Source organism: Heloderma suspectum, chromosome 15 (genome assembly GCF_057233095.1).
Source record: "Heloderma suspectum isolate Gila_16-S chromosome 15, 16-S_ref, whole genome shotgun sequence".
In the NCBI taxonomy this organism is placed as follows: domain Eukaryota; kingdom Metazoa; phylum Chordata; class Lepidosauria; order Squamata; family Helodermatidae; genus Heloderma; species Heloderma suspectum.
In genome coordinates, this window is record NC_139472.1 from 11,671,925 (window position 1) to 11,696,333 (window position 24,409).

General features: G+C 44.7%; 1 protein-coding gene across 7 annotated transcripts in view; it reads right to left on the bottom strand.

Moving 5' to 3' along the window:
- MORN1 (MORN repeat containing 1) overlaps nucleotides 1-24,409 on the bottom strand; it is a 316,149-nt gene that overhangs the window by 140,645 nt on the left and 151,095 nt on the right. For 4 of the 7 annotated variants that reach the window (XR_014786007.1, XR_014786005.1, XR_014786006.1 and 1 more), the window contains exon 13: nucleotides 16,304-16,377. The exons of the other annotated variants lie outside the window; for them this stretch is intronic. Coding sequence is in view for 1 of the 4 variants with exons in the window: in XM_084821653.1 (XP_084677779.1) it covers nucleotides 16,304-16,377 (74 nt within the window). In the remaining 3 variants the exon portion in view is untranslated. The remainder of the gene's footprint in view (nucleotides 1-16,303; nucleotides 16,378-24,409) is intronic. 7 annotated transcript variants of the gene reach the window in all.

Sequence of the window (24,409 nt, forward strand, 5' to 3'; positions counted from 1 at the left end):
ACATATAGATAATATATAGTATCTAAAAACAACTTTGAGCAATCAGCCAAGCCATAAAACAAATCCAGGATCAATTAAAACTCATCACATGCTGCCAAATGCCTGGAGAAAGAGAAAAGTCTTGACCTGGCACTGAAAAGATAACAATCACAAAAGCCCAGACACAGGTACTATACCATGGGTTAGAACTAGGCCAAAGTTGCCCTCCCTTTTCTGCTAGTTGTTTGAGTGTTCATTGTTTCTCTTCCGATACATTTTGGAAGAACACTGTGTATGAAAGAAAGAAATGCCATACAAAATGAAATCATATGCTATAATTGTGATTAATAACAGTAATAATAAAAAAAAAACTGAGGGGCATAGCCTTTAAAGCAATCGCCTAGGTACTGGATAAACATAATCTACCGTTGGAGTGCTGACTTCTTGGTTTAGTTACGGAGCCCTGCAAACAAAAGGCCTTCAGGAAAGAAATTTATTTGCCCCATTTATTGGCTGCAAAATGGCTGGAGAATTTCAAAGCGACAGGAATCATTAGAATATAAAAGTGAATAAGGAATGAAAAGCAAGGGGGAGAAAATGTTTTGTTGCCCTAGAAACAGCTCAGTTCCCATTACCGTTCCTTTGTGACCCATTAACCTGCATATTTTGGCACTGGAATGTGTAAGAAAGCTTCGCAAACCTGGAGTTTCACAGCATGTGGAAAATCCTTTCAACTAGGAAGGGTTACCTCCCTGGCTGGCAACTAACAGGGGTCATTAGCGTCACCACGTCTCTGAAGGCTCAGACGTTGGAGCAGGGCCTGCAGCCCGGTGACACTTGGTGATTCTTCTTTAGTTGGTGATTTTTCTCCTCCAATTTTTCTCTTGCCCTCTTTCCAGTGTGCTTTGTAAAATATGTCGATCACATTTTGCCTGGGGCAAAATGTCGCAGTTAGGGTGGCCACTTATGAATCACCAAAAAAGGGGAAATGCATCACTGCAAAAGAGGAGACATATTTGCATAATATTTGCTTAGGGTAATTTATATGAATAAGTACACATTTAGAAACAATTATTGGAATTTAAAGAGAAACCTTAGTGAGGAAGATTGTGACCAGGTCCCCTGTATGGCTGCCTATTTAGTCTTCTGTCCGGCTGCTAACTTTTAATGGGCAACAATTCTTACAGTTCTTCATCTTTGATCCAGAACTGGGACAGCCCTTCAAATAAGAGGACGGTCCTCTCGCAGCCCTTCAAATAGAGGACTACCCTCTGTAAAAAAGGACAGATGACCACCTAGCAATGTGTTCCCACTCTGTAACAGAAGTGTTCCTGTTCAGGATTCCAGCCAACCAGCCATGCCCCCCTTCAGGATATTTTAAGCTAAAGCAGGCGAATTCTCTCTCCTCATTTTCTACCTCCACCTCCACCCCCACCCCGACACCTTCAACATCGCATGGGTTTGGGGGATCACCAAGCATGTTCAGGGTTGTTGCTGCTTTAAGTGGGGTTCCCCTCCCAATTTTAATTTACAACGGAATATGCTTCTGGTACTGGACTGGTGGAGTTCCCCTACGTACACAGAAAACACTATTTTACTGATGAGTGGCCCTGTTTCACATCTAAACTGATAGCCCTTTGACCACCCAAGTTCAGTATTCGTATATATGACGATGTCCAGTCATTTTCTCCCAGAAAGATATCTGAGACTGGACCAATGTGCTGGAGAAAGAGTGGTGGTTATGGGATTACATTTTATAATGGGGAGAAAAGGCTGAGGATGGGGTTTGGCAACTAGCTCAATCCCTTGCTTCTAGTCCTTCAAACTGAGATTTCATACCTTCTTCAGGAGACCTCAAGGATAAGTCTAAAACCTTTAAACTTCAGGCCAAATCCTGAGACCTGGCAACCTTTGTGGGGGCATCTTTTGAACTGAGCCAGGGCTAAATTCATTCCCAGAGGAGCCAGGACATAAGCAAAGGCCTCTTTATCCCCCCCCCCCGCATCTTGTGTGAACAGCAGAAGAGGTTCTGGAAGAGCCCTTTACCCTTAATCCAACCCAGCTGCTCATTCCTATTTGCACATTTCTTGGACTTGGTTCATGTACAGCAGGGGTGGGGAATCTCTGACCCTCCAGATGTTGACCTGGTCCGCATGTAAAAACAACAGATCGTTTAATTAACTCAAAGGTGGTTGCCTTGCCCAGAGTTAACCCATGACTTGGCTGCCAAACAATCAAGCAAACCAAGGTTGTTTTTTCAACTGCTGTGCTGTTTGGTTCCTGCCCCCTTCACCAACTCCCTCCTTGTCTCCCAAATGCCTTTGGGGCACTGTAGTACTAGCATGTAGAATGGCTGTGTTGTTGTTTTTTTACCACTCTTGCTCGCCGCCTCTGTAGCCTGGCAAAATAACACATGAATAACCCATGGTTCTGGATTCGCACGTAAAGACAACCCATGGTTTAAGCTACTCACAGTTCACAACCTAACAACAAACCATAGGTTCTCTTCATGGACTATTCGCGGTTAACCATAGTTAAACCATAGTTCCAGGTTCGCACATAATGAGAACCCACGATTCAACAATGAACCAGGTCACTGTTGCCCTATAGCACCCATCCCTGATAGCTCCAGGGACCCTCACCATGACCGTGTGAAAAATGTTCCTCTGGTCTAGACCAGCCTTCCCCAGCCTGGGCCCCGTCAGATGTTTTGCACTTCCCCACCAGTCCCAGCCAGCATGGCCACTTCATGTCAAGGTGATGTGAACTGTAGTACTAAAAAACTGAAGGCTGAGGAAGGCTGATCTAGAGGTGGTGGTAAAATTGTTCTACTTTGGACTACAGGTGCGTGTGTGCGTGTCTCTTAGGGGGTGTTACATGACAGCATAGAACAACAATCCTACCTGTAAAAAATCTAGCAGGAAAAGACTAGGCTAGAACCCTTCTCTCTGACATTTGGTTTACAATGCGTAAGCATACTTTACCCCCAAGGGAGAGCATCCAGTCGCCGTAAAGTGCCAAGATTTGTGTGTCTACAGCTGTGGCTTCCAGGGTCAGGGCCCTGCTGTTTTGATCTCCAATGCCACCAGGGCCACAGTTCTGCCACAAGCCCAATGAACTGTGTTCCTTAGGGGACCAAACTAGTCTGCAATCTCACCAATGCCATATAGGTCAGACTATTTGTCTGTCTAGTCTGATGGGCAGTGATGTCAAGAAGATGGCGCTTGCCAAGGCTGACATTTTAACTTTCCAGGGAGTGGCTGAAATAGCAGCCTCCATATGGGGCAATCCTTCCAGTCACGTCCCATCCTGCAGCCCCTTCCTTGCCAATCATCATTCCTAAATTCCAGCTCTGATTGCACTTTTCTTTGAGCCGATCCTGCATATATGAAGTTGTTCCCATTGTTCAGTGGGGTTGTTGCTGTCGATCAAGATCCCCCTGACCAAACAGCATAAAACAAGACATAATGTCAATTTTAAGTAGCTCCTCTTTTTTCCATCTTTGATTAACAAGAGGCAATTCATTGATTGGTACAGGGGTCCTGATCTAAAGGGTCCTAGATTGTACAGCTCTCCTAGATTGTACAGCACAGATTGAAAGCAGACCAGTACTTCGGCATTGAGGTTTTGTTTTCTCCTTCTTGTCATATGCATACTCACTTTCCCTTCACTATCCTTTTTTTCCTTATTATTTTAATAGACTTTACTTAATTGGACTACTGGGCTCCTTATTTATATCTTCAAGGGCCAGTTGTTTCCCCATGTCACCCAGACAGTTTGGGTTGTGCCTCATCCATGGAATTTTACAGGCGGTCCCGATGGCGTCTTCAGCCTGCAACCTTCCCATGCTTTCCCACCACTTCTTTTGTCTTTTCTCTTATTGTAAAAATATCTGTTAAGACAGAATAGCTGCACAATGCTTTCTCACTGGTAGCGCTTCAAGCCCTCTGTCTGGAAGCTCCCTTAATCACTGAGGGAGGGAAAGAGAAGACAGGGTGATTGTTTGGCCAGGGCAGACTGCAAGCATAGCTGGCTGTCTCCTACATTGTTTATTGTTATATATTTATGTTTTAGTTTATTTCTTTCTTTACTTACTTACTTACAGCATTTATATACTGCTCCGCATCTAAATGGATTCCAGAGTGGTGAACAATAAAAGATAAAACAATACAAAGATAAAATAAATAAAACACCACATTAAATTTGTTGTTTTTAAAAACAAAGTACCAGTAAAACCCGTGGCTGGTCAGTCAAGGATGGCTTCCTGGAATAAATAAGTTTTCAGGAAACAACACAGTGTTGGCATCTGCCTGACCTCCAGAGGCAGGGAGTTCCACAGAAAGGGGGCCACCACGCTGAAGGAACTGAAGTTTATCTATACACTGCCCAGAAAACTCTGGTTATTGAATGCATAAATTATGAAAATCTTTCCATGGAAACATCTTGAGAGCTGGAGGAAGCCAGTTTTTATTGGCTTAGGTTAACTAGGAATGATGGCAGCAAAGGAGCAAGAGAATGAGAGGCAGGGCTGCATGTCCGGTGCGCTATCCTGGAGATGCTGGACTGGCTGACTGCTGCAGTGACAAGCAGCTCCCCAGGGTCTCAGGCAGAGGGGGACTGAACTTAGCAGCTACCGCATACACAGCAGGTCCTTTACCACTGAGTTACGCTCACCTAACCCCGGGAATTAATGCAGCGCCACCAGGCCTTATTAAAACCCAGTCTCAGCACATGATCTTCAATCTTTTCAGTCTGAGTAACTTGTCTCACTGGAGAGGATGACGGCCAGGCAAAGGTCCTGCTGTGTACCCATGACGCAGCCTTCGGCCTACTTTGGATTACGTCATCCGCTTCCTGGCCCTTCTTTTGTTGGCATTTTGGGAACTTGACCTCTACCTGCCTCAGACCATGCTGTTTGCTTCTGGCCCTGTTTGAGTGGCAGTTGGCACCCTCCTGGATCCAGAGACCCAACCATGAAAGTGCTGACAGTTGTGCAAACTCCCACCTGTAATTTCATGTGGCAGTGATCCAGGGACTGATTTGCTATGAGATGAGCTTTTCCTCTAAGCTCCACTAACTCTCAACAGTGCTCTCTCATGTTAAGATATTACATAATGTTAATATACTGCCACATTAATGTGATGGTACTTGTATGACAGCATTGCTCATGTGACCTCCAGCAGCCTATAGGCCATTCTGTCGAAGTCACGCTAGGATGAAAACTGCCAGGTGCTTTGTCAAATAAAGTCAGAAAATGCTGCCAGCAACCATGGAGGGAAATTATAACTCCGCAATATCAATGGCTGTTCTGCTGAGGGCTGTCAAAGCATTTTACAAATGGCTTAAAGTACAGGGTGAAAGGCAGCTCAAATGAGGCCTCCTCTGGTGTGAAATGTGACATTACGGGAGGTTCTCGGCCTGGCAGTAAAAAATACTGCACGCAATCAATATTACATGGGGATTAAAGTGAGGAATATGTTATTACTGGAGCTGGACCAGCGCCAGGACACCTGGGCTGGGAGCCCCCGAACTCAGGGCGAAAATATGCAATGAGATTTTTCTTATTTAGATTAGAGTTAAGTTGCAAAAGAAGACACCTCAGCAACTGTGGCAACAGTCAGAAATGTACTTCCATCGTGCCCCCTAGAATCCAAATTGGGCACCTTGGAAATCCTGACCAAATGCATAGAACAAAAGGAAGCAAATGGAAGTAGATGGAAGTAGATTTGCTCAGTGTTGCTTTGTCTTACTGTTGTCTACATACACTGACTTGGAAGTAAGGCCCAATGAACCCAGAGATACATACTTTCAAGTAAGCATGTGTAGGATCAGCTGTTGAGATGTCTTTGTGAGGTGAAAGATGAAAACACGGAACCTCTTGTGTAATTATCAAACCCTAATTTCCACACCAAGGATGACCTCTCTTACGCCCACCCCTCGCCTTTGCCCATTGCTGAAAGCTCTTTGTGGCCTACTCTACCCTGTATTCATCTACAACACAGTTACCAATCCGGCTGTTCTGCTGTAAACACAAAGGGCAATATCCAACGAGGTGCAACTGCTAATGTGAATTACCGAGTTGAACTTGGTGTGCCAGCTAATGCTACACCAGCATTGTGCGAGAGCAGTTTACACTGGCATCACGTAATTTACATTAGCGGTTGTGCCTTGCTGGATACCACCCAAAGATGTTGTCTGTTCTCTGAGGTATATTAGAAAAATATAATTTGCCCCATAATACAGCCTTGTATTTAACAACTTGCCTGGTAGCCATAGGTGGCCAGAAATTCCACGTCAACTGGTGGAGGGGTGGGGTGGGGAGATGTCTCTGTCCTCCTTCCGCCCGTCTGCTTGGTTTCCATGCCAAATGCAAAGAAGGAAGGATCCTTCCTCCACAACCAGTTTTTCCCCACTTCTGCCAGTCGACTAAACAAATAAACAAACCCGGGGTTCGGAATCACGCCAGGACCTTACACGAGTAGATCAGCCTCCCTACCACAGATAGTTGCCCTCCAACTTGTGGAGGAGGATGGAGGCGTTGGGGCGCATGCTCTTGTCCCCCATTCCTCTCCACACAATCCTAATAGTGCGAAGAAAGAAACAACTGCATAAGGCTAGCAATAAAATGGTTTGAATGCACACTCGATGCCCTGGAAATGTGCATATATCTAGATATTTTCCTTGGGAAGCCATTGCAGCAGGCTGTAGAGGGAAACGAGAAGGGAAGCAGGGCTATGCCACCAGCCTTGCTGAAAGACAACTTACTTTTCTTCTTCTCCTCCCATCCCTTTTTCCTTATGCGTTGTGTCTTTCTAGATGGTAAAGACTACTGTCAGGGGCTACCTTGTTTTACTGATTCCACGTTAGCCAGTCTGGGGGACTTTCTGGCTGAAGAGCAGGATAAAAATACTTCAGATAAATATATAAAAATAAATAAAAGGGGATCAGACAAATTCGTGGAGACGGAGAGGCCTATCAACAACCATCATGGCTAAACGGAACCTCCAAGTTCGGGAGCGACATGCCACTGAACACAAGTGGTTGGGGGACAAACAAAGGGGGTCAGCTGTTGCCTTCAGACACTGCTTGTAGGCTTCTTGGAAGCATTTGGTTGGCCACTGTGGGAAATAGGATGCTGGAAGAGATGGACCGTTGGGCTCTTCCTATGTTCATGCTATTATTTTTAAAAAGGTGTTCCACAAGTCTCCCCCAAAGCCAAAACAGGGACAGAAAGTCAGGATTTCCCCAGGTAAATAGAGATAATTACAGATAATGTGTTCTATGGCTGCAATCTAGGATGATCATGCATCCTACTTTATCAAGAACGGTCCTGTATTTGACGGCATCCTCTGTTTTAGTAACCTGTGGCCCTCCAGATGTTGTTGGACTACATTTGCCAGACCATGCTGGCTGGGGTTGATACAATCTCTGGAGGGCCACAAGGAGACAACCCCTGCGCTATCTGAAAGACTGTCCAGTCCAAGTCCAGTTTAAAAATAAAGAACCCTAAGAAGGGAGAGTGCATGCGGCTTGAAGATGCCCATCCATTGTTTTCACCTGAACAGAGACTGAGCAGGGAGGTACACAGGTCACCTGGCTACAATCTTCTCATACGATGGTGAGATGTATTGTATCTCTATTTCAATTATAGTAATTATTTCTAAATTTGCATCTACAAGTATAAGCAAATGCAAATTGTATGCAAATCTGTTCTCTTTTGTCCTCTTTTTTGGTGACGCATTTCTTCTTTTTGGGTGATGTGGCCACCCTGCTGCAATCTATGCCCACTGACATCAATGGGAAAACTCCGGTGGGTTTTAATGGAACTGGACTGAGTTGTTTAGAGTCTAGTTGCAGAAGCTTGCAGAAGGTTATTGGGAGGTGGTTTTTTTTTTCCTTTCTGTTTGATTCTTAACAGCAGTGCAATTAGTGCTTCAGTAAATGTTCCTGGTTGTCGAATTGCTCTAAATGTTCACCTTTTAGGAACTGAAGCTGACGGGCTTAACAAGAACAACAACAGCAAAATCTCCCATAGAAATGCTTGTGTGTGTTTGGACTCCATGTCTCTCCATCTCTTGTGTTGAGTGAGTGGACCTGCTACGTATACTGTTGCTGCAACTAGCAAGCCAACGATCAGATATTTTCTTTTTTTTCTTCCTTCCTTTCTTCTGTGGTATGAATTGGAAAATGCAGAACAGTTGGACCAGGACTGCATTCCTCCCCCCGCACACAAATCTCGTGTTAAAGAAGCTATGAGCTCACTTCTGATTTTATCAAGAGATTGCTTCCACACATCCATTTGCTCGATCCAATATTTCCCCCTTAACTGCTTCCATAAACAGACCTCATGCGATTAAGGTGGCCAGATGCAAACAGGGACAGGGCTCCTGCTCCTTTGACGGTTGTGCAGCAAGGGGAATTTCAGCAGGTGAGGCTTGTGTGATGAGCTGCACCCGCAGAAATTCTCTCTTCAACACAGCTATTAAAGGTGCAATGGCCATGTCCTCTTTTACAACCAGCCAGCCTACCTCCAATATTTCCTCTCTTTTGGCGGTCTCTTTCCCGATGCCCATAATAAATAGCCTCAAAAATGCTACCAGACAAAGGACACAAGCTGAAGCCTCTGCGGTTCCTTAGGTGTTATCCTTCCAAAATCCCTCTCGTGGGCAAGAAGCACCCTACGTTTCCTTTACCATAGGAAGCATCGACCATGCACTAACATGGTTTCAAACAGGCTTGATCACCAACGCTTCTGCTGTGGAATTGCAGAGAGCATGTACGCTGGAGCCCATTGCGTTTGCGAGGCACTGCTGTGCTGGTATTTTTCCAAAACACAATTGCTGCTCTAAATACTTTTGACTTTTAGCTTTGCCGTTTTAAATCTGTAAGTTAAATCTCTGCATTGCTGCTAGGTTTTATTCTGGTTTTATTCTGGTTGTATTGCTATATTGTGGTTTTAATGTTTTTATATTTTATATTGTTTTACTGTGTGCTTTTCGGTTTTAATTTTTGTTAAATTTGTGAACTGCCCAGAGAGCTTTCGCTATGGGGTGGTATAGAAATTAAATGAATGAATGAATGAATAAAATACAGCACAGTAATAAATACAGCACAGTATCAATTGTGTTTCTAATGTGATCAAGTGCCACACCCAAATGCATAGTATTATAATTTTGGGAGAAATAGGATGAGTTTGAATGATCACATGCATTTCACCATTTGTGTTTATAGTGTGAGCACAGGCCACAGTATAGTGCTGGGATTGTGGGGGGGTTCACTTTTTGTTTTGAGTCTATTAACTGCATGTGCGCTTTTGCTGCTGCACATGAATGGAGGCTTAAAAATAAAGTGTGGTTATTCACTGCTGCGTAGCTCTGTTGCTACACAGTGAGAAACAGCTATACAAAAAATCAGCTACATGCACACCTTTGCTGCTGTGCAAGAATGGAGCTTTAAAAATAAAGTGTATGATTATTCACAGTGCACCACTGTATAGGTGTGTAGTAAAAAAAAGAAAAAGCTGCAAAAAACACACACATGGATTTCCTGGCTGCAAATGTCATGAAAATTTTTCCTCGAAAAGTGCGAGGAAAGAGCAGGGAACAAAAGGGGGAGGAGAAAAAGTGTAGATCCTACCATGGGAGGGGGGAAAGGGTTGCAAAGCAGGTTCTACAGCTTTAAAGCCACTCACACTAGTAAGAGTTAAAATACTGCTAGACTGGAACACACATCTTCGTAGTGCATGGAAACCGCAACCACTGAATAAAATGTCATGAAAGTGGTTTGAGAAAAAATGGAATATTGAGGGAGCAACAGGACAACAACAGGTTGTGGGGGACGGGGTGTTGTGTCCCCTGTGCATGAACCAGGCATTATAATATGGGGAAAATGGTAGTGTTGATTGGGCCACAGTTATAGGAGGGTATTGAGAACTGTGTCCGGGCAAGTTCAGTTTATTTCTGGAGTGGCTTTTCCCACTCCATCTCTTAGTGGGTCTGCAGGAAATACTGCTTGCTGATGTCATTCAATCCTCAACAGTCTCAAAGCACCTGAAGAGAGCATGGGTTCCTGCCAAATAGAGGATGCCTATTGTAATGAGGAACATTTGAGAAGCAAGTTTGAGCACCCAAAGTTGGGTGGAAGAAATTCCTCAGAACCCAGAAGTATAGAGATGGCCAGGTGTTTTCTTCCCTACAGTCTAGACTTATATGCTTTACATATAAAACATGTAGGCAAAATGCAGCCTGTGAAAATATTTATTGCCACTGGTTTACAGTAATAAACCCCTTGGTCTGGTCTCATGTCTGGGCTGTCATAAATATCATACACTACTGTCCACCACCCAAACCAAATCCAAAAGATGAAACTCACCCATAGCAATCGTGGAGGGAGCCATATGTAAGCTACTCTGAGCTCTTTGGGAGAAGAGCCAGGCATAAGTGAAATATCAATACATAATCATTCCATGGAAGAGCTTAAGAAATCATGAATTGGCACCCAGACAGACATTCACAAAGGGCGGCGGGGCGGTGGGGAGGATCTACATTTTGTGCCAAGAAACAAAAAGAACTGAATTCTGTGACCTGAAAAATTATGCAAAGCAGCATGTTTCTATTTGCATACCATTTACATAGTTTATTTTGCTTCTGCAAACCTCAGGGAGGGAAAAGAAGTTGTGAGAGAACTGAACCTCTATCCCCTGGCTGATGGAGGTCCAGGTCATCCTTTCACCAGGCACAGACCACACAAAAACCCTAGAAATGTGCTTTTTATGTTTTGTTCTTCAGTGACAACTGAGGCTTCCAGGATAGGGAACTCTGAATCTGTAAGAGTTCAAACACGGAAGCATGGAAATAACCAGCTCTGGGAGTCCTTTTAGACTGAAGAGCGGAATATTAAATGTCCTAAATAAAATAAATAAAAATGAAATATACCGGATAATCCACTTGATCCTATTAAGAACACAAGAAGAGCTTTGCTGGATCAGATCAAGGATGTATCCAAGTCTGCCCATATGCTAGCTTGACCCTCCACTAGCATAACAGGGAGCTAGTGGCTCAAAAAGCAACTAGAAACAAATCATTTCTGGAATGGGACAGGTCAGCAGGGCTTGCAGAAGGAAGCTCCGCTGATCTGTCCCAGTTTCGAAACAGGCATTTCTGGGATTGTTTTTTAAGCCATTTGCTTTCTGTTGCACGAACAGCGGGTTCTACTTGCGCAACAGATCAAGCAGGAGTGCAGCTGTGGTGTTGGATACTGCCCCAAGGGTCCATCTATTCCAGCATCCTCTATGTAGCAGTGGCCAGCCCAGGGGCTTCTAGAAAGCTCACAAACAGGGAGCAAAAGCAACATCCATCCCGCGCTGTTTGTCCCACAGGAGCTGGATTTCAGAGATAGCCTGTCTCTATAGACAGAAGCTCTATTCAGCTATCATGGCAAATCATCGCTGATACCCCTACCTTTCATGCATTTGTCTAATCCATTATGACAGGGGTAGGGAACCTGCGGTCCTCCTGATGTTGTTGGACTACAAGTCCCATCAGCACAAGCCAGCATGGCTAATGATCAGGGATGATGGGAGCTGGAGTCCAACATTATCTGGAGAGGCACATTTTCCTCACCCCTGTTTTATGAGAATATGACAACTGTTTTGCTGGATCAGACAAAGGGCTCCACTTGGCCCGGTGTTCTGCTCCCAGCAGCAGCCAGCTGTATGCTTCCAGGAATCCTAAAAGCTGGGTAGGCAGCAGCTGGCTCCTGTCCTTTGTCTCCAGTAGCTGGTTAAATGTGATGCTATACTACATCTGAACATGGAGGTTCTATTTCGCTTTCATGGCTAATAGCCATTCCAACCAGTAGCTGCTGTTCCCACCCACTTCCCCTTCTCTTGCATAGCCAAGTCTGCTCCAGGAAGAAGGGTTGGGATAGAAAGTTATTAATAGAACACCTCACTTCCCACCCTCACCATGGCTCACTTGTTTTTTTTTATTATTATTATTTGTCAGCTGTTTCACCCCACACTTTGAGAAGGTTGCAGTTAGGATTTTGTGTACACGAGCCTTCCTCTCCCTCGCTTCCCCTCCCATCTGTTCCCAAAACAGGCTGACATTTAAAAAACAGGGAGAGAAAGAACGTCATGTTGCAGCTCTCCATACGGAGTCTGGGCTCAGAGTCTATAGGAACCGGTGCTCGCAAAAGCAGGACAATGTGACTTTTAAAACACTTGCCAAGATCGAGCACGAGGGACAAAAGCGAGCAGCGTATGTTGCAGATAACATGCTCAAAGAACTGGCTCCAAAGAGCTGAATGCGCCTGGGCAGAATCTAGTCTAGCTGTCTGTGGTCTGTCCCCACTCCTAGCATCATCCTCGACTTCCCCAGCCTTTTCTAACCTCCCACAGTTTGGTTCAGTAGTAGCCTTACTGGTTGGGTGCACGACTGCTAACAGGACTTTTCTGGCTACCCTGGGGTGGGGGCCAAGAATGGCTATGAACTATTCTGAAATTCCAGCTTCTCAGAGGGACTGCTCCTACTCAACACTGCTATGCAAAAATCCAGCTAGACACTTCTGGCCAACGTCAGCCGCAATTTTCTCCCCCACGGTATTCAGTGGCCGAATGCCCTTTACGCTGTTAGGTCACAGGCATAGGGCGAATTCCACTCTGCCTTATTAAGCCTCCGAGGAAGCTGCTGTCTGGTTTTCCATCTACTGTCTTCAAAATATGCTTAATTATTTCATGCTGAAAAGACTACGTTGTCTAAGTTAACATTATTTTAATAACTGCATGAGCTTTGATGCCTATTTTGCACCCTGTCCAGGTGAAGTCCTACCATCCCACTCTGGATACACTACAGGATTCCAGCATCTGCATTCTGAAATGGTGTCTCAGGCAGACTATAACATGAGCAGGGGAGGATAGTGGGTCTGATTTTGGTGTGACAGAGATTCCATTCTGGGTTTTAATTACAACCAGCCAGAAGTCTGAAAGAGCTACCCAAGGTGCTGAATCCCACCCCCAAAATGGGTCCAGTACTTTGGATAGCTTCTTTAGACTACTCGTTGGCTGTAACAAAAACCCAGAATGGAATCTCTGCCCCACCGAAACCACATCCACCAGCCTCCCCTGACCACCAGCTTCTTCTGCGCACTGGAATTTAACAGTGTTCATGTTAAATGCATTAGGATTGAGATGTTAACTGGCAAGAGCTCCTGCAACAGTTACTAGAAGGCATTAAAGAGATTTACAGATTCAGTTTCCTATGTGATTATCGCTTTTTCCTCTTCTAATGAACTTCTTTTTGGAGAGGGTAATAATGGTAAATATATTATAACAGGAAATATGGCTGTGTTTAAAGAAAAAAACATTTTGTAAAAGTTTATGAAATTTGCCATTGCTAATAGCCTTGACATAACGGGTCAGAGGCTGTGCAGAGAAACGGCATCAGACTTCTCCCCCTCCCAACCACAAATGAAAGTTTTAGAGGCATAGAAACCTCCAGAGGCCACTAATTTAGAGCCAAAAGGGGGTGGAGGAAGATATTATAGCTTCAAGTTAATAAGCAGAAAGAAAAATACATTGGAGGTAACCTGTCCTTCATTAGGGGTCATCTGTCCTGCTCTAGATCGAGTCTTGGCTATTTGCAAGCAAGGACAGGGAGACAGGCAACAGAGCAGTCAAGTTGGCAAGCCAACCATCAAACGCACAGGTTTCAGTCCAAGGAGGTATAAGCTAAGGCAGGAGTGGTCAAAATCCAGGCAGAGGTCAGAACACACACAGGCAGGCAGGCAGGCAGGCAGGCAGGCAACAAGGATCAGGCAGCAGCAGGAGTAGCCACGATAACAAGCACAAGGTCAAACACAGTATATCAGTCGGGTTAGGCAGTCCAGAAGCACGGTCATTCAGCAGTCCAAAGGTCAGGAAACAGAGCAACAGTCACAAGGCACAATTCAGGAGGCAAGGCAAACGGCAGAGGCTGGAAGGACCAAGTTGTTCCAACACTGGCTGGGTTCCCAGTGAAGGCTTTTAAGCCCAAAGCCAGCCGGGCCCCACCCAGAGCTCAGCTGTAGCCATCAGAGCTCCCTTTCCAGAGCCTACTCCTGAGGAGTCCCTTTCTCCTGAGGAGGCCTTTTCTGGAGATGAGCGCTCCTTTGCCCAGGAGCCCCGCAAGCCTGCCACTTGAGACAACGACGCTCCTGGGGATTGGGGGTGTGTCCCTTTCTCCTGAGGAGGATGGCCCTGCAGCCGCTTCCCCCGAGGGCTCAGACTGTGGGTCTGGGGGCAGTCTGTGGTCTGGGGTACCCTGGGCTTCTGGGGCCTCTAGCTCCTTGGAGGAGGAGGACTCCTCCAGTCAGGGCACGACATCATTGTAAGTAGGATGGAGTGTCCTCCACCCAAAAGAAAACAAAAGAAAGGTTCTCTGCCCAAGTAACTCGAATACCCTATGTAAGGCAAGCAGTGTGCCTGGTACAAATTCAGCCATTCTGCATAATTTATTCTGCTTCTGCTCCTCATGGGAAGTGGCAAGAAGCTGCACAGGCACTGATACCCCACTCCTGAACATAGGAAGCTGTCTTATGCCAGACCATTTGCTCATCTAGCCCAGAATTGTCTATTCAGGCTGGCAGCATCTCTCAGGCAGAGAGGTCTTTGCCATCACCTGCTGCCTGAGTTGGTTTAACTGGAGATGCCAAGCATTGAACCTCGGACCTTCTGCATGCAAGCAGGTGCCTCTGCCACTGAGTGGCGGTGCCTCTCTGCTCACTGTAGGAATCTGCCTAATAGGAAAACAGCCTTCCATGTGGTGGCCCCTTCCTGTGGCACTCCCTGCCTTCGGAGGTCAGGGTGTTGCGTTTGGCGCCACCTGAAGACACTGCTATTTCGAGAGGCCTTCCTCGCATGACCGGTCATGGTTTATTCAAATCACAATTTGTTTCTTTTAAAATGTTTTATTGCTTTAACATAGGTGTTTTATTCTTTTATCTTTGTTGTTTACTGCTCTGAAATCTTTTGATGTGGAGCGGGGTGTGTGTGTGTGTGTGTGTGTGTGTATATATATATATATATATATATATATATATATATAGATACAGAGAGAGAGAGAGAGAGAGAGAGAGAGAGAGAGAGAGAGTAAATAAATAAATAAATCAGGCCCATCTAGCCCAATATTGTCTGCTCCCCAGGGTCTCGGGCAAAGATGGATCTTTTCTGATCACCTGGGAAGAGATAGGTCTCTTCCCATTTTAGGACGAGAGAAAGAACATTCCTGTCACTTCCTACCTGATACTTTTAACTGGAAATGCCAGGGACTGGACCTTGGAAGTTCAGTGCTAGTATATGTGCTTTGTATGCAGAAGACCTGTAAATCCACATAATCTTCTTTTTAAGGTACAGACCTCTTCTCCCCACATGCAACAGTTTGTTGAGAATTCAAACTCTTTTGCACTCAAAACAAGAGCCAGCGTAGGGTAGTGGACAGAGCACCAGGCTTGGAGCAGATGGACCTGGATAGAAATTCTGCTCAGCAATGACAATTCCAGGGTGGCCGTGAGCCAGTCACAGTCGCTCAATCTACACTACCTCACAGGGCTGTTGTGAGTTCCTTGGAGGAAGGATGGGATATAAATTAATCATAATACTGAGAAGGACTCTTAGGAAGCAAAGCTAGAGCTGAACTTTACTGTAATGAAAAATAATCTTCTTTGTGGCAGGATGAATGTCAAAGGCGCTTTCTTGAGTACAAGAGAGTGTGTGATTTGAACAGAAGACACGCCCTCCCCAAGGTCCTTTTCAGAAGTACCCAATGCTGTTCCTGTTTGACCATGTGAACCCAACCTCCATTATGAATGTTTGAGAACATGCCCTAGGAATTTCCAAACAGCAGTCCACCTTGCTATGGCTTTGAGCTCCTTCCCATAGGAAGGCGCTCCCATAGTTCCTTCCCTCTATTTACTTCTTGGTGTCATGAGGACTAGGAAATTTAAAAGCTCTCATAACTTCCTTACAATGAGATCCAAGAAAGATAAAAATTTGTTAGGGATAATATGAAATGAACAGAAATCCAAGAATGAGGGGAATCACAATTCTCAACAGAGAAGCTTAAAATTAACATGAAATGACAAATGAATCACCCAGTAAGATACTGAAACAAAGTTGCTTTGAAATGTAGCCCTCAGGATAATTTGGCCAAAAGTCTACAAGCTGCTGATGAAAACAAGCTATTCACCCTCACACCATTGTGACCTCCATGACTTCACTCCTAAAATTAGGTACAAATTCGAATGTCTACGCAAGACACTGATGAGGCAGAAAGCCTGAGAAACATACCTGGTGGTGTTGCAGTGACTTCCAGAGGATGTTGACTTGCCCTGGACTTCCATCCTCCAGCTGCCACTTCAGATCTGCAGGGGACAATGGAGAAAGTGGGATAATACGGCACCAGTTGTCTTGGCAATAGCCAGGGCTTTGCTACTCTGTGGGGCACATTATGGAAATCCAGCAAATTTGCATGATTTATTTTATTAGTATTTTGTTTATTTTAGTTATCAAACCAGTTTTATTTAATGAAGCTACTATTATTACTCTTAACATCAGTAATAACTCATCTTTAAATTTTACAGCATTTTCAAGCACCCATAAGTGTTTCACAAGCATAACCAAATTGTAATCCTTACAACAACTTGTAAGGTGAGGGAGGGCAAAATGCGGCTTGCATGCAGCCCCTGGAGGCCGGCTGTGCGGCCTGCTGTGAGTGCCCCCCCGCCTCCCTCCTGCTCTGCTGCCATCACCACCTAGGGTGCACAAGGAGTCTTCACTGCCCACTGTGTTTCCCAGTCCAATCGGGCGCTTGCTGGCCCACCATATGGGCTAGTGGAAGCCCTGATTCTGTGGGGAAAGCAGCTGTGCAAGGAGAGTCACAAAGACTGGGAAGAATGTGTTCTCCCAAAGAATGGAGAGTTTGATCAGGACGGCTTTAAACTGAATCTTGTGGGGGATGGAGACGAAAGCCCAGAGGGTAGGAGGGTAGATTAGGGATGGACGAAGTCCCTTACCTGATCCCGCAGCTTGCTTCGCGGTGGGGGGGGAGGCGCTCCATCCCTCCCCCTGAAATTCTGGGCGGGGTGGGAGGCGCCCCATCCCTCCCCGCCGAAATTCTGGCAGGGGGGGAGGCACCCCGTCCCTCCGGCCGAAATTCTGGCCGGGGGGGAGGCGCCCTGTCCCTCTGGCCGCGAATCTCGTCTCCTGCCGGGATGCAAATTTGCGTCCCTGCAGTCAGCCGTGATAGGCTACGTAAATGTTTACGTAGCCTATCACGGCTGACTTTGGAAAAAAAAAAAAAGCACATACGCAAATGGCGGTGCCCATGGGCGCCGCCATTTGCATACGCGCCTCCCCCCCCAAAGTCAGCCGTGATAGGCTACGTAAACATTTATGTAGCCTATCACAGAGGTTTTTGAAAATCTAGCCGTGATAGGCTACGTAAATCTTTACGTAGCCTATCATGTTTGTTGTTGTTGTTGTTGTTTTACTTGGAAATGGCGGCGGCGGCAGCCGGTCGGAAGACCGGCCACTGAACCGCCGCCGAACCGCCACCAGGAGCCGCCAGCGCCAGGAACATTCAATAAAGGTAAGTCCCATTCCGGGGGGGGGGGGGGCAGACCGTTTCTCCACCAATTTCGGGGGGCTGAATGCGCTGGCATTCGGCCACCCGGAGATTCATGGAGAAATTCTCTGACATCCCTAGGTAGGATAAGGGATTGTACCAGGAACTAGAAGAGGGACCTGTTAAACCTCTTAACAAAAATGCAAGGAGGTCAATGGAGCATAAAGCTCATGGCTTTTGATATCTTCATACTTCATACTATGGCGAATAAACAGGATGAGCTTGAACTCTTGATTCAAGAAGATAAATATGACTTAATAGGTAAAACTGAGACTTATGGGATGACTCCCATGAGTGGAACATAGCAATTGAGGGATATAACTTGTTCAAAAAGAACAGAAGCCATAGAAAGGGGGAGGAATTGCACCATGTTGGAAATAAACACACTTGCGCATATATTCAAGAGAATGAACATATACTCTTGAAAGTATCTGGGTTAAAATAAACGGAGGAAGGAATAAAAACAGTACTGTGGTTGGAGTCTACTATGTTCATTCAACCAAGGTGAAGATGTGGCGGATGCTTTCCAACAGCAAACTGCAGGTATGTCAAGGAAGCATGTGACAGTAGCAGCAATGTGGGACTTCAATTACCCTGATATCTGTTGGGAGACAAACTCTCCCAAGTATGGTCTCTCCAGGAAATTCCTGACTTGCCTTGCTAACAACTTTCTCCGCCAGAGGGTGGGAGAAGAAATGAGGGGATCAGCTATCCTTGGCTTGATTCTGACTAATAGCAAAGAGGTAGTTCATGAGGTGAAAGTAGCAGGAATTTGGGGGAAGTAACCATGTAATGCTCGAGTTCTTGATTTTAAGGAAAACTAATGCTGAGTGTAGTCGAATGTTCCTAGACTTGAGGAAAGCTAATTTTAATTAACTCTGAGCAATGATAAGTAGGATTTCATGGTAGGAAAACCTAACAGGGAATTCAAGAGGTATGGGAATGCCTAAAAAAGGGGATACTAAGGGCACAATCAGAAGCAATTCCAATGAGGAATAGAAGGGAAGACAACAGAAAAAGCCAGTGTGGCTACACAAAAAGCTCAGTGATGATCTGAAAACCAATAAGGACACATATAGGAGGTGAAAGGAAGGACAGGTCACTAAGGAAATGATAGCCTGGAATTGCAGAGATGGTGTCAGGAAGGCTAAAGCTCAGAATAACCTGAGGCTGGCAAGAGATGGTAAGAGTTTTTTTAAAAAGAGGCTTCTTTAGATATGTTCAAAGTAAAAGGAGGACAAAGTAAGGGCAGGCCAGCTGCTCAGTGAAGATGGCAAAATGCTGACAGGTGTCAAAGAAAAGGCAGAACTGCTCAACTCCTATTTTGGCTTAGACAAATAGGCTGATAGGATAGAAGTGCAGTTTGAGGTTGACGGAGAGATGTACAGGGAATATCTAACCAACTTAAATGAGTTCGAGTCTCCAGGTCCAGATGAGTTGTATCCTAGGATGTTGAAGGAGCTAGCAGATGGACTCTCAGAACCTCTATCTATTATATTTGAGAAATCTTGGAGAATGGCTGAAGTACTGGAGGACTGGAGGAGGGTAAACATTATCCCTATCTTCAAAAACGGCAAAAAGGAAGATGTGGGGAATTATTAACCAGTCAGTCTGACATCAATACCTGGGAAGATTTTAGAGCCGATTATAAAGCACTCGATTTGTAGGCACCTTGACACTAATGCTGTGATCAGTGGAAGCCAGCATGGATTTATCAAGAACAAGTCCTGCCAGGCAAATCTTATTTCATTTTTCAATTGGATAACTTCCCAAGTAGATCATGGAAATGCTGTGGACATAATATACCTTGACTTCAGCAAGGCATTTGGCAAAGTACCCCATGATATTACGAATAGCAAGCTGGTTAAGTATGGGTTGAATGGTATTACTACTAGGTTGATCCACAGCTGGCTGGAGAACCATCCTCAAAGAGTGCTTGTCAATGGTTCTTTGTCAAACTAGAGGGAGGTTATCAAGTGGGGTGCTGCAGGGCTTGATCCTGGGCCCTGTATTCATCAACATTTTAATTAATGATTTGGAAGAAGAGGTGGGGGAACGCTTATCACATTTGCAGATGACACAACATCGGGTGGGATAGCTAATACCTTAGAAGACAGAAACAAAATGCAAAATGATCTTGACAGGCTAGAAAACTGGGCAGAAAATAACAGAGTGAAATTTAACAGAGACAAGTGCAAAGTTCTTCATTTAGGAAAGAGAAATTAAATGCACAGGTATAAGATGGGGGATACCTGGCTTGGCAATACTATGTGTGAAAAGGATCTCAGAGTTGTAGTTGATCACAAGCTGAATATGAGTCAGCAGTGTGATGAGGCTGTATCAATAGAAGTATAGTTTCAAAATCATGGGAAGTAATAGTTCCACTCTGCTCTGTGCTGGTCAGATCTCACCACAGATACTGTGATCAGTTCTGGACACCACACTTTAAGAAGGATTCAGATAAATTGGGCTGAGTTCCGGGCAACAAAGATGATCAGGGGGCTAGAAAATAAGTCCCGAGAGGAAAGACAGAAAACACTGGGTATGTTTAGCTTTGAGAAGAGAAGACTGAGAGGGGATATGATAGCACTTTTTTTAGAACCTAAAGGGATGTCGCACAGAAGAGGGCCACAACCAGTTCTCTATTGTCCAAGATGATAGGACATGAAATGATGGGCTTAAGTTACAGGAAGGCAGATTTCGGTTGAACATCAGGAAAAGCTTCCTAAGGGTCAGAGCAGTCAGACAATGGAACCAACTGCCAAGGGAGGTGGTAGAATGGATATTCAAGCAGGGACTGGACAGCTATCTATCAGGGATGTTTTATACTGGATTCCTGCACTGAGTAGGGGGCTGGACTCAAGGGCCTAAATGGCCCCTTTCATCTATGATTCTATGATAGGATTCCACCACTGCAGTGCCACCACTAAGAAGGCCTTGACCCTGATAAAGATGGGCCAGAGACCGGTGCCTCCGATGCCAGTCTTAAGGCTCATGCATGGTCTTTTGATGCTAATCTTAAATCTCATGCAAGATCTTACAGATAAAAGCAGGTTTAAGATCCTGGACCTAGGCTGTGAAGGGATTTTAAAGTTAATACCAGCTCTTTAAATCAAACCAGAATACAAAATGTTAACTACTTAGAAGTAAACCCCATTATATTTAATTGAACATACTTCCAGGTAATTGTGTAAAGGACTGCAACCTTAACTGGGCTTATTTCTGAGTAGAGATGTACAGTATTTCACTGTAAATGTTGCTAGGCTACTTATTAGGAATAATTTATTCTGCTTTTCCTTACACACACACACACACCCCTGCCTGATTTCTAAAAAGGGGATGAGGGTAAGGGGGTGAGGAACACGCTTTGGTTATCTCCCAGAGGACAAATAAAAGTTTCAGAAATCACAGCTAGGAGAGGAAAGAAGATAAATAATTTAGCACTAAGAATAACTGAAGTCTGATAGTTTGCCAGCATTAGAAGAAATAAAAGTTACAGGAATCTGACTTTTAAAAAAAACAAAAAACAGAGCCTCTAGAGGGCTAAAAAAATAAATACAGAACAAGGAAAGAGTTCAAAATAATGTGCATAAGTAGATTTTTGAAGGGAAGGATTAGAAAGGAAAACAATAGCATGCATAGATTAGCTAAAAACAAGATGGACTGTGTTCTTTAATATTATCTCCATCCATCCGTCTCATCCATCCTATACTAGTATAACATCCCTTTTCTCCAAAATATCCAGGATGGACTATGTGGGTTTTTTTTTAAAAAAAATCTTCACAACAGCCTTGTAGCTAGGCTGACTGAGAGACAGTGATGGGCACAAGGTCACCCAGTAGGCTTCATGGATGAGCAAGGATCTCAGCCTTGGTCTCTCTGCTTTAAGTCCAGAACTTTATGTACTGCATAAAACTAGCTCTCATTCTGTATTGCAAAGCCATCCAGCCAGCTTGCTTACCTTTTTCATGCACTGTTCAACAAAAACAGCAAAGAAGGGGGAAATTTAACCTTCCATTTTTGGGGTGTCGCCACCAAGAAGACCCTGTCTTTTGTTCCCACCAACCACACTCCCTTGGAAGCATGATGACATCACGTCATCATGAAATCAAATCAGAGTGAAGACAATGGGACCTATTCCAAGTAGACATGTATAGGATTGCACTGTTAAACCCAATGGGTTCGGACATAAAAGAATCCATTGCGCGACCGTCATTTGCAGTAGGGTTGGTATGAAGCTACCGCCACCACACGTCGGGTTCAGACAACCCACCAACCCATGGTGCATCACGGGGAATTAAGCAAATGATGGGTGCGTGAACAGCACGTGCAGAGGGAGAAGCCGTGATGGCTTTTTTAATCAACGTGATTGTCCGAACACCCCCAGTGGCTTGCCTAAGGCCACCTGGTGAATTTATGCAGAGGTGAGTTTTGAATCGGGGACTGGTCAGTCTTTTTTCTGCTGTGTTATACTAGCTCTACACTAGATATGACACTATTCACACTATGACACAGCTGGCAGTCCTACTGATCCATAATTCTACAGGGACAGGGGAACAGAGCGTGATTCTGCATTCATGGGATATGCATGCACAGTTTGTGTTTTGGGTTACAACATCTTAAGCAATCACTATGTATACACAACAAATCACATATCCAAAGGTAAAAACCCTAGTTATGCCTCTCACACACCATGGTATAAAAACGGCCCCTTTTCTAACCAAATGGAACTAATATGGTTCCAGTTGGACTGCCTGTTAAAGTAACGCTGGTTTCTGAAGAAAACAGTGACTCGCTGAAAAATCACTGGAGTGTTTTGCAGAACATAAAAGACAAGAGACTGAACAAAATGATGAAAAATGTATTATTTTGTTGATTGCCACTGTTAAGGGATAGTGGCAACCTTTTGCCATGTTCCTACTTTGTCAGTCTAATTTGTAAATAAAAGTGAAGTTTTGTAAGTTTGTAAGTTTTGTAAGTTTTCACTGTTTTTAAATCTGGTGCCTTTTCAAATAGCCAGTTCAATATGTATTTTTCTCCAAACTCTTACTCAGCTCAGGACTTGAATAATATTTTAACCAACTTCTTCCCTTCTGTCCGTCTGTCCGTCCGCCCTTCCTTCGCTTTTACTTACTTTATACCTCACCTCTCCAAAAATTATTAGAGGCAGCAAACACTCTTCTATTATTTTCACATTAAAGAAAATAAAGTACAGAAGAATTACTGCACTTAGTTTATGCAAATGATTCATCTTAGCTCAGCAATCTGACAAAAATTATTTATTTATTTTCAAAATTTCCATGCCACCTTCAATAGAAATTCCCAGGGCGATTTACATAAAATAACCCCCCCCCCCAAATTAAAATACTGGTAAAACAATAATAATATACAAAGGCTAAAAAGGCAGCAAGATCTTGAGGCGGGGGTGGGGAGGGGATGGACGGACAATTTTTGAAAAGACAGGAAGATCTAAAGAGCCAGATAATCAAAACAATCAGCAGCACTAAAATTAAGTTTAAAATAGCCGGCCAGATGGCCCAAGGAAGTTCACAAGCAGGCCAAGTGGATGCTAACCTTTCCCTGTTGCTTGTCCAAGGTACAGCTCATGGGTCGTATGCTGAAGGTCTCAGGTTCAATCCCCAATATCTCTAGTTTAAAGGAACAGGTAGTAAGTGATGGGAAAGACCTTTCTGGCCTGAGACTCTGGCGGGCCCTTGCTGATCAAAGCAGACAATCCTGAGCTATGAAGCTGAATGGTGGAGGATTCAGGACAGATAAAAGAGCAGGGCTAAACTGCGGAATTCCCTACCACACGGTGTAGTGATGGTCACCATCTTGTATGGCTTTAAAAGGAGTTAAGGGCGCAATCCTATGGGGTTGGCTGTAAGCCTCTGAACTCAAAGGCTTATGGGCATCCAATGTAGAGCGGGATGAGCAGGCTATCTTTGCCTCTGCACTCCTCCCGCCCTGCATTTTAGCCAGACAGGTGTTTTCGCTTGTCTAGCTGAGGCATCGGGGAGGGAAGGAGGCCGGGGAGGCCCGGGAACATGCCATAAGCCGCCTGCTTCCTGCCCACTGGGGTGCCCCCTTTCCCTTCCCTCCGAGGTCACTTTTGTGACCTCGGAGAGGTAGCAGATGCTGTTCGCTCTGTGCCAGCTGTGAGGGAGAGGGGGTGGGCAGCTCAGACTCCTGTGTCCGAGGTAGGAGGATCCAGGAATCTGAAATATCCTATGGCCACCCAGGTGCTGTCTAGGGGCCATAGGACTGCTCTCTAAACAAATGTATGGAGCATAAGGCTTTCAATGGCTACTAGTCATGATGGCTATATATTATTTTTAGTATCAGAGGCAATATGCCTCTGAATACTACATGCTGGGAAACAAGTGTGTGTGTGTGTGGGGAGCTTTTGAATTCATGTCCTGCTTGTGGGCTTCCCATTGGGGCACCTGTTTGGTCACTGTGGGTACCAAATGCTGGGCTAAACAGGTATTTGGTCTTATCCAGCATGGCCTTTATGTTCTTGTTATTAAATGGCCAAATAGTCTGACCTGGCTTAAGGCACCTTCCAAAGTTCCCTGACCTAGTAGACAGATGTGTGCCGATTTGGAGTGTGGATTTTATATTTCCGACCATGGTCGCTGGTTGCCACTGGAAAAATGATCCACCATAATGTAACCTGTTATTGTAAAGAATAAACTTGCCTTGCCTTGTTATCCGTCATGAAATGAATCTCTCCCCTAAGCTAGCAGCCATCACCATAACATCTAGTG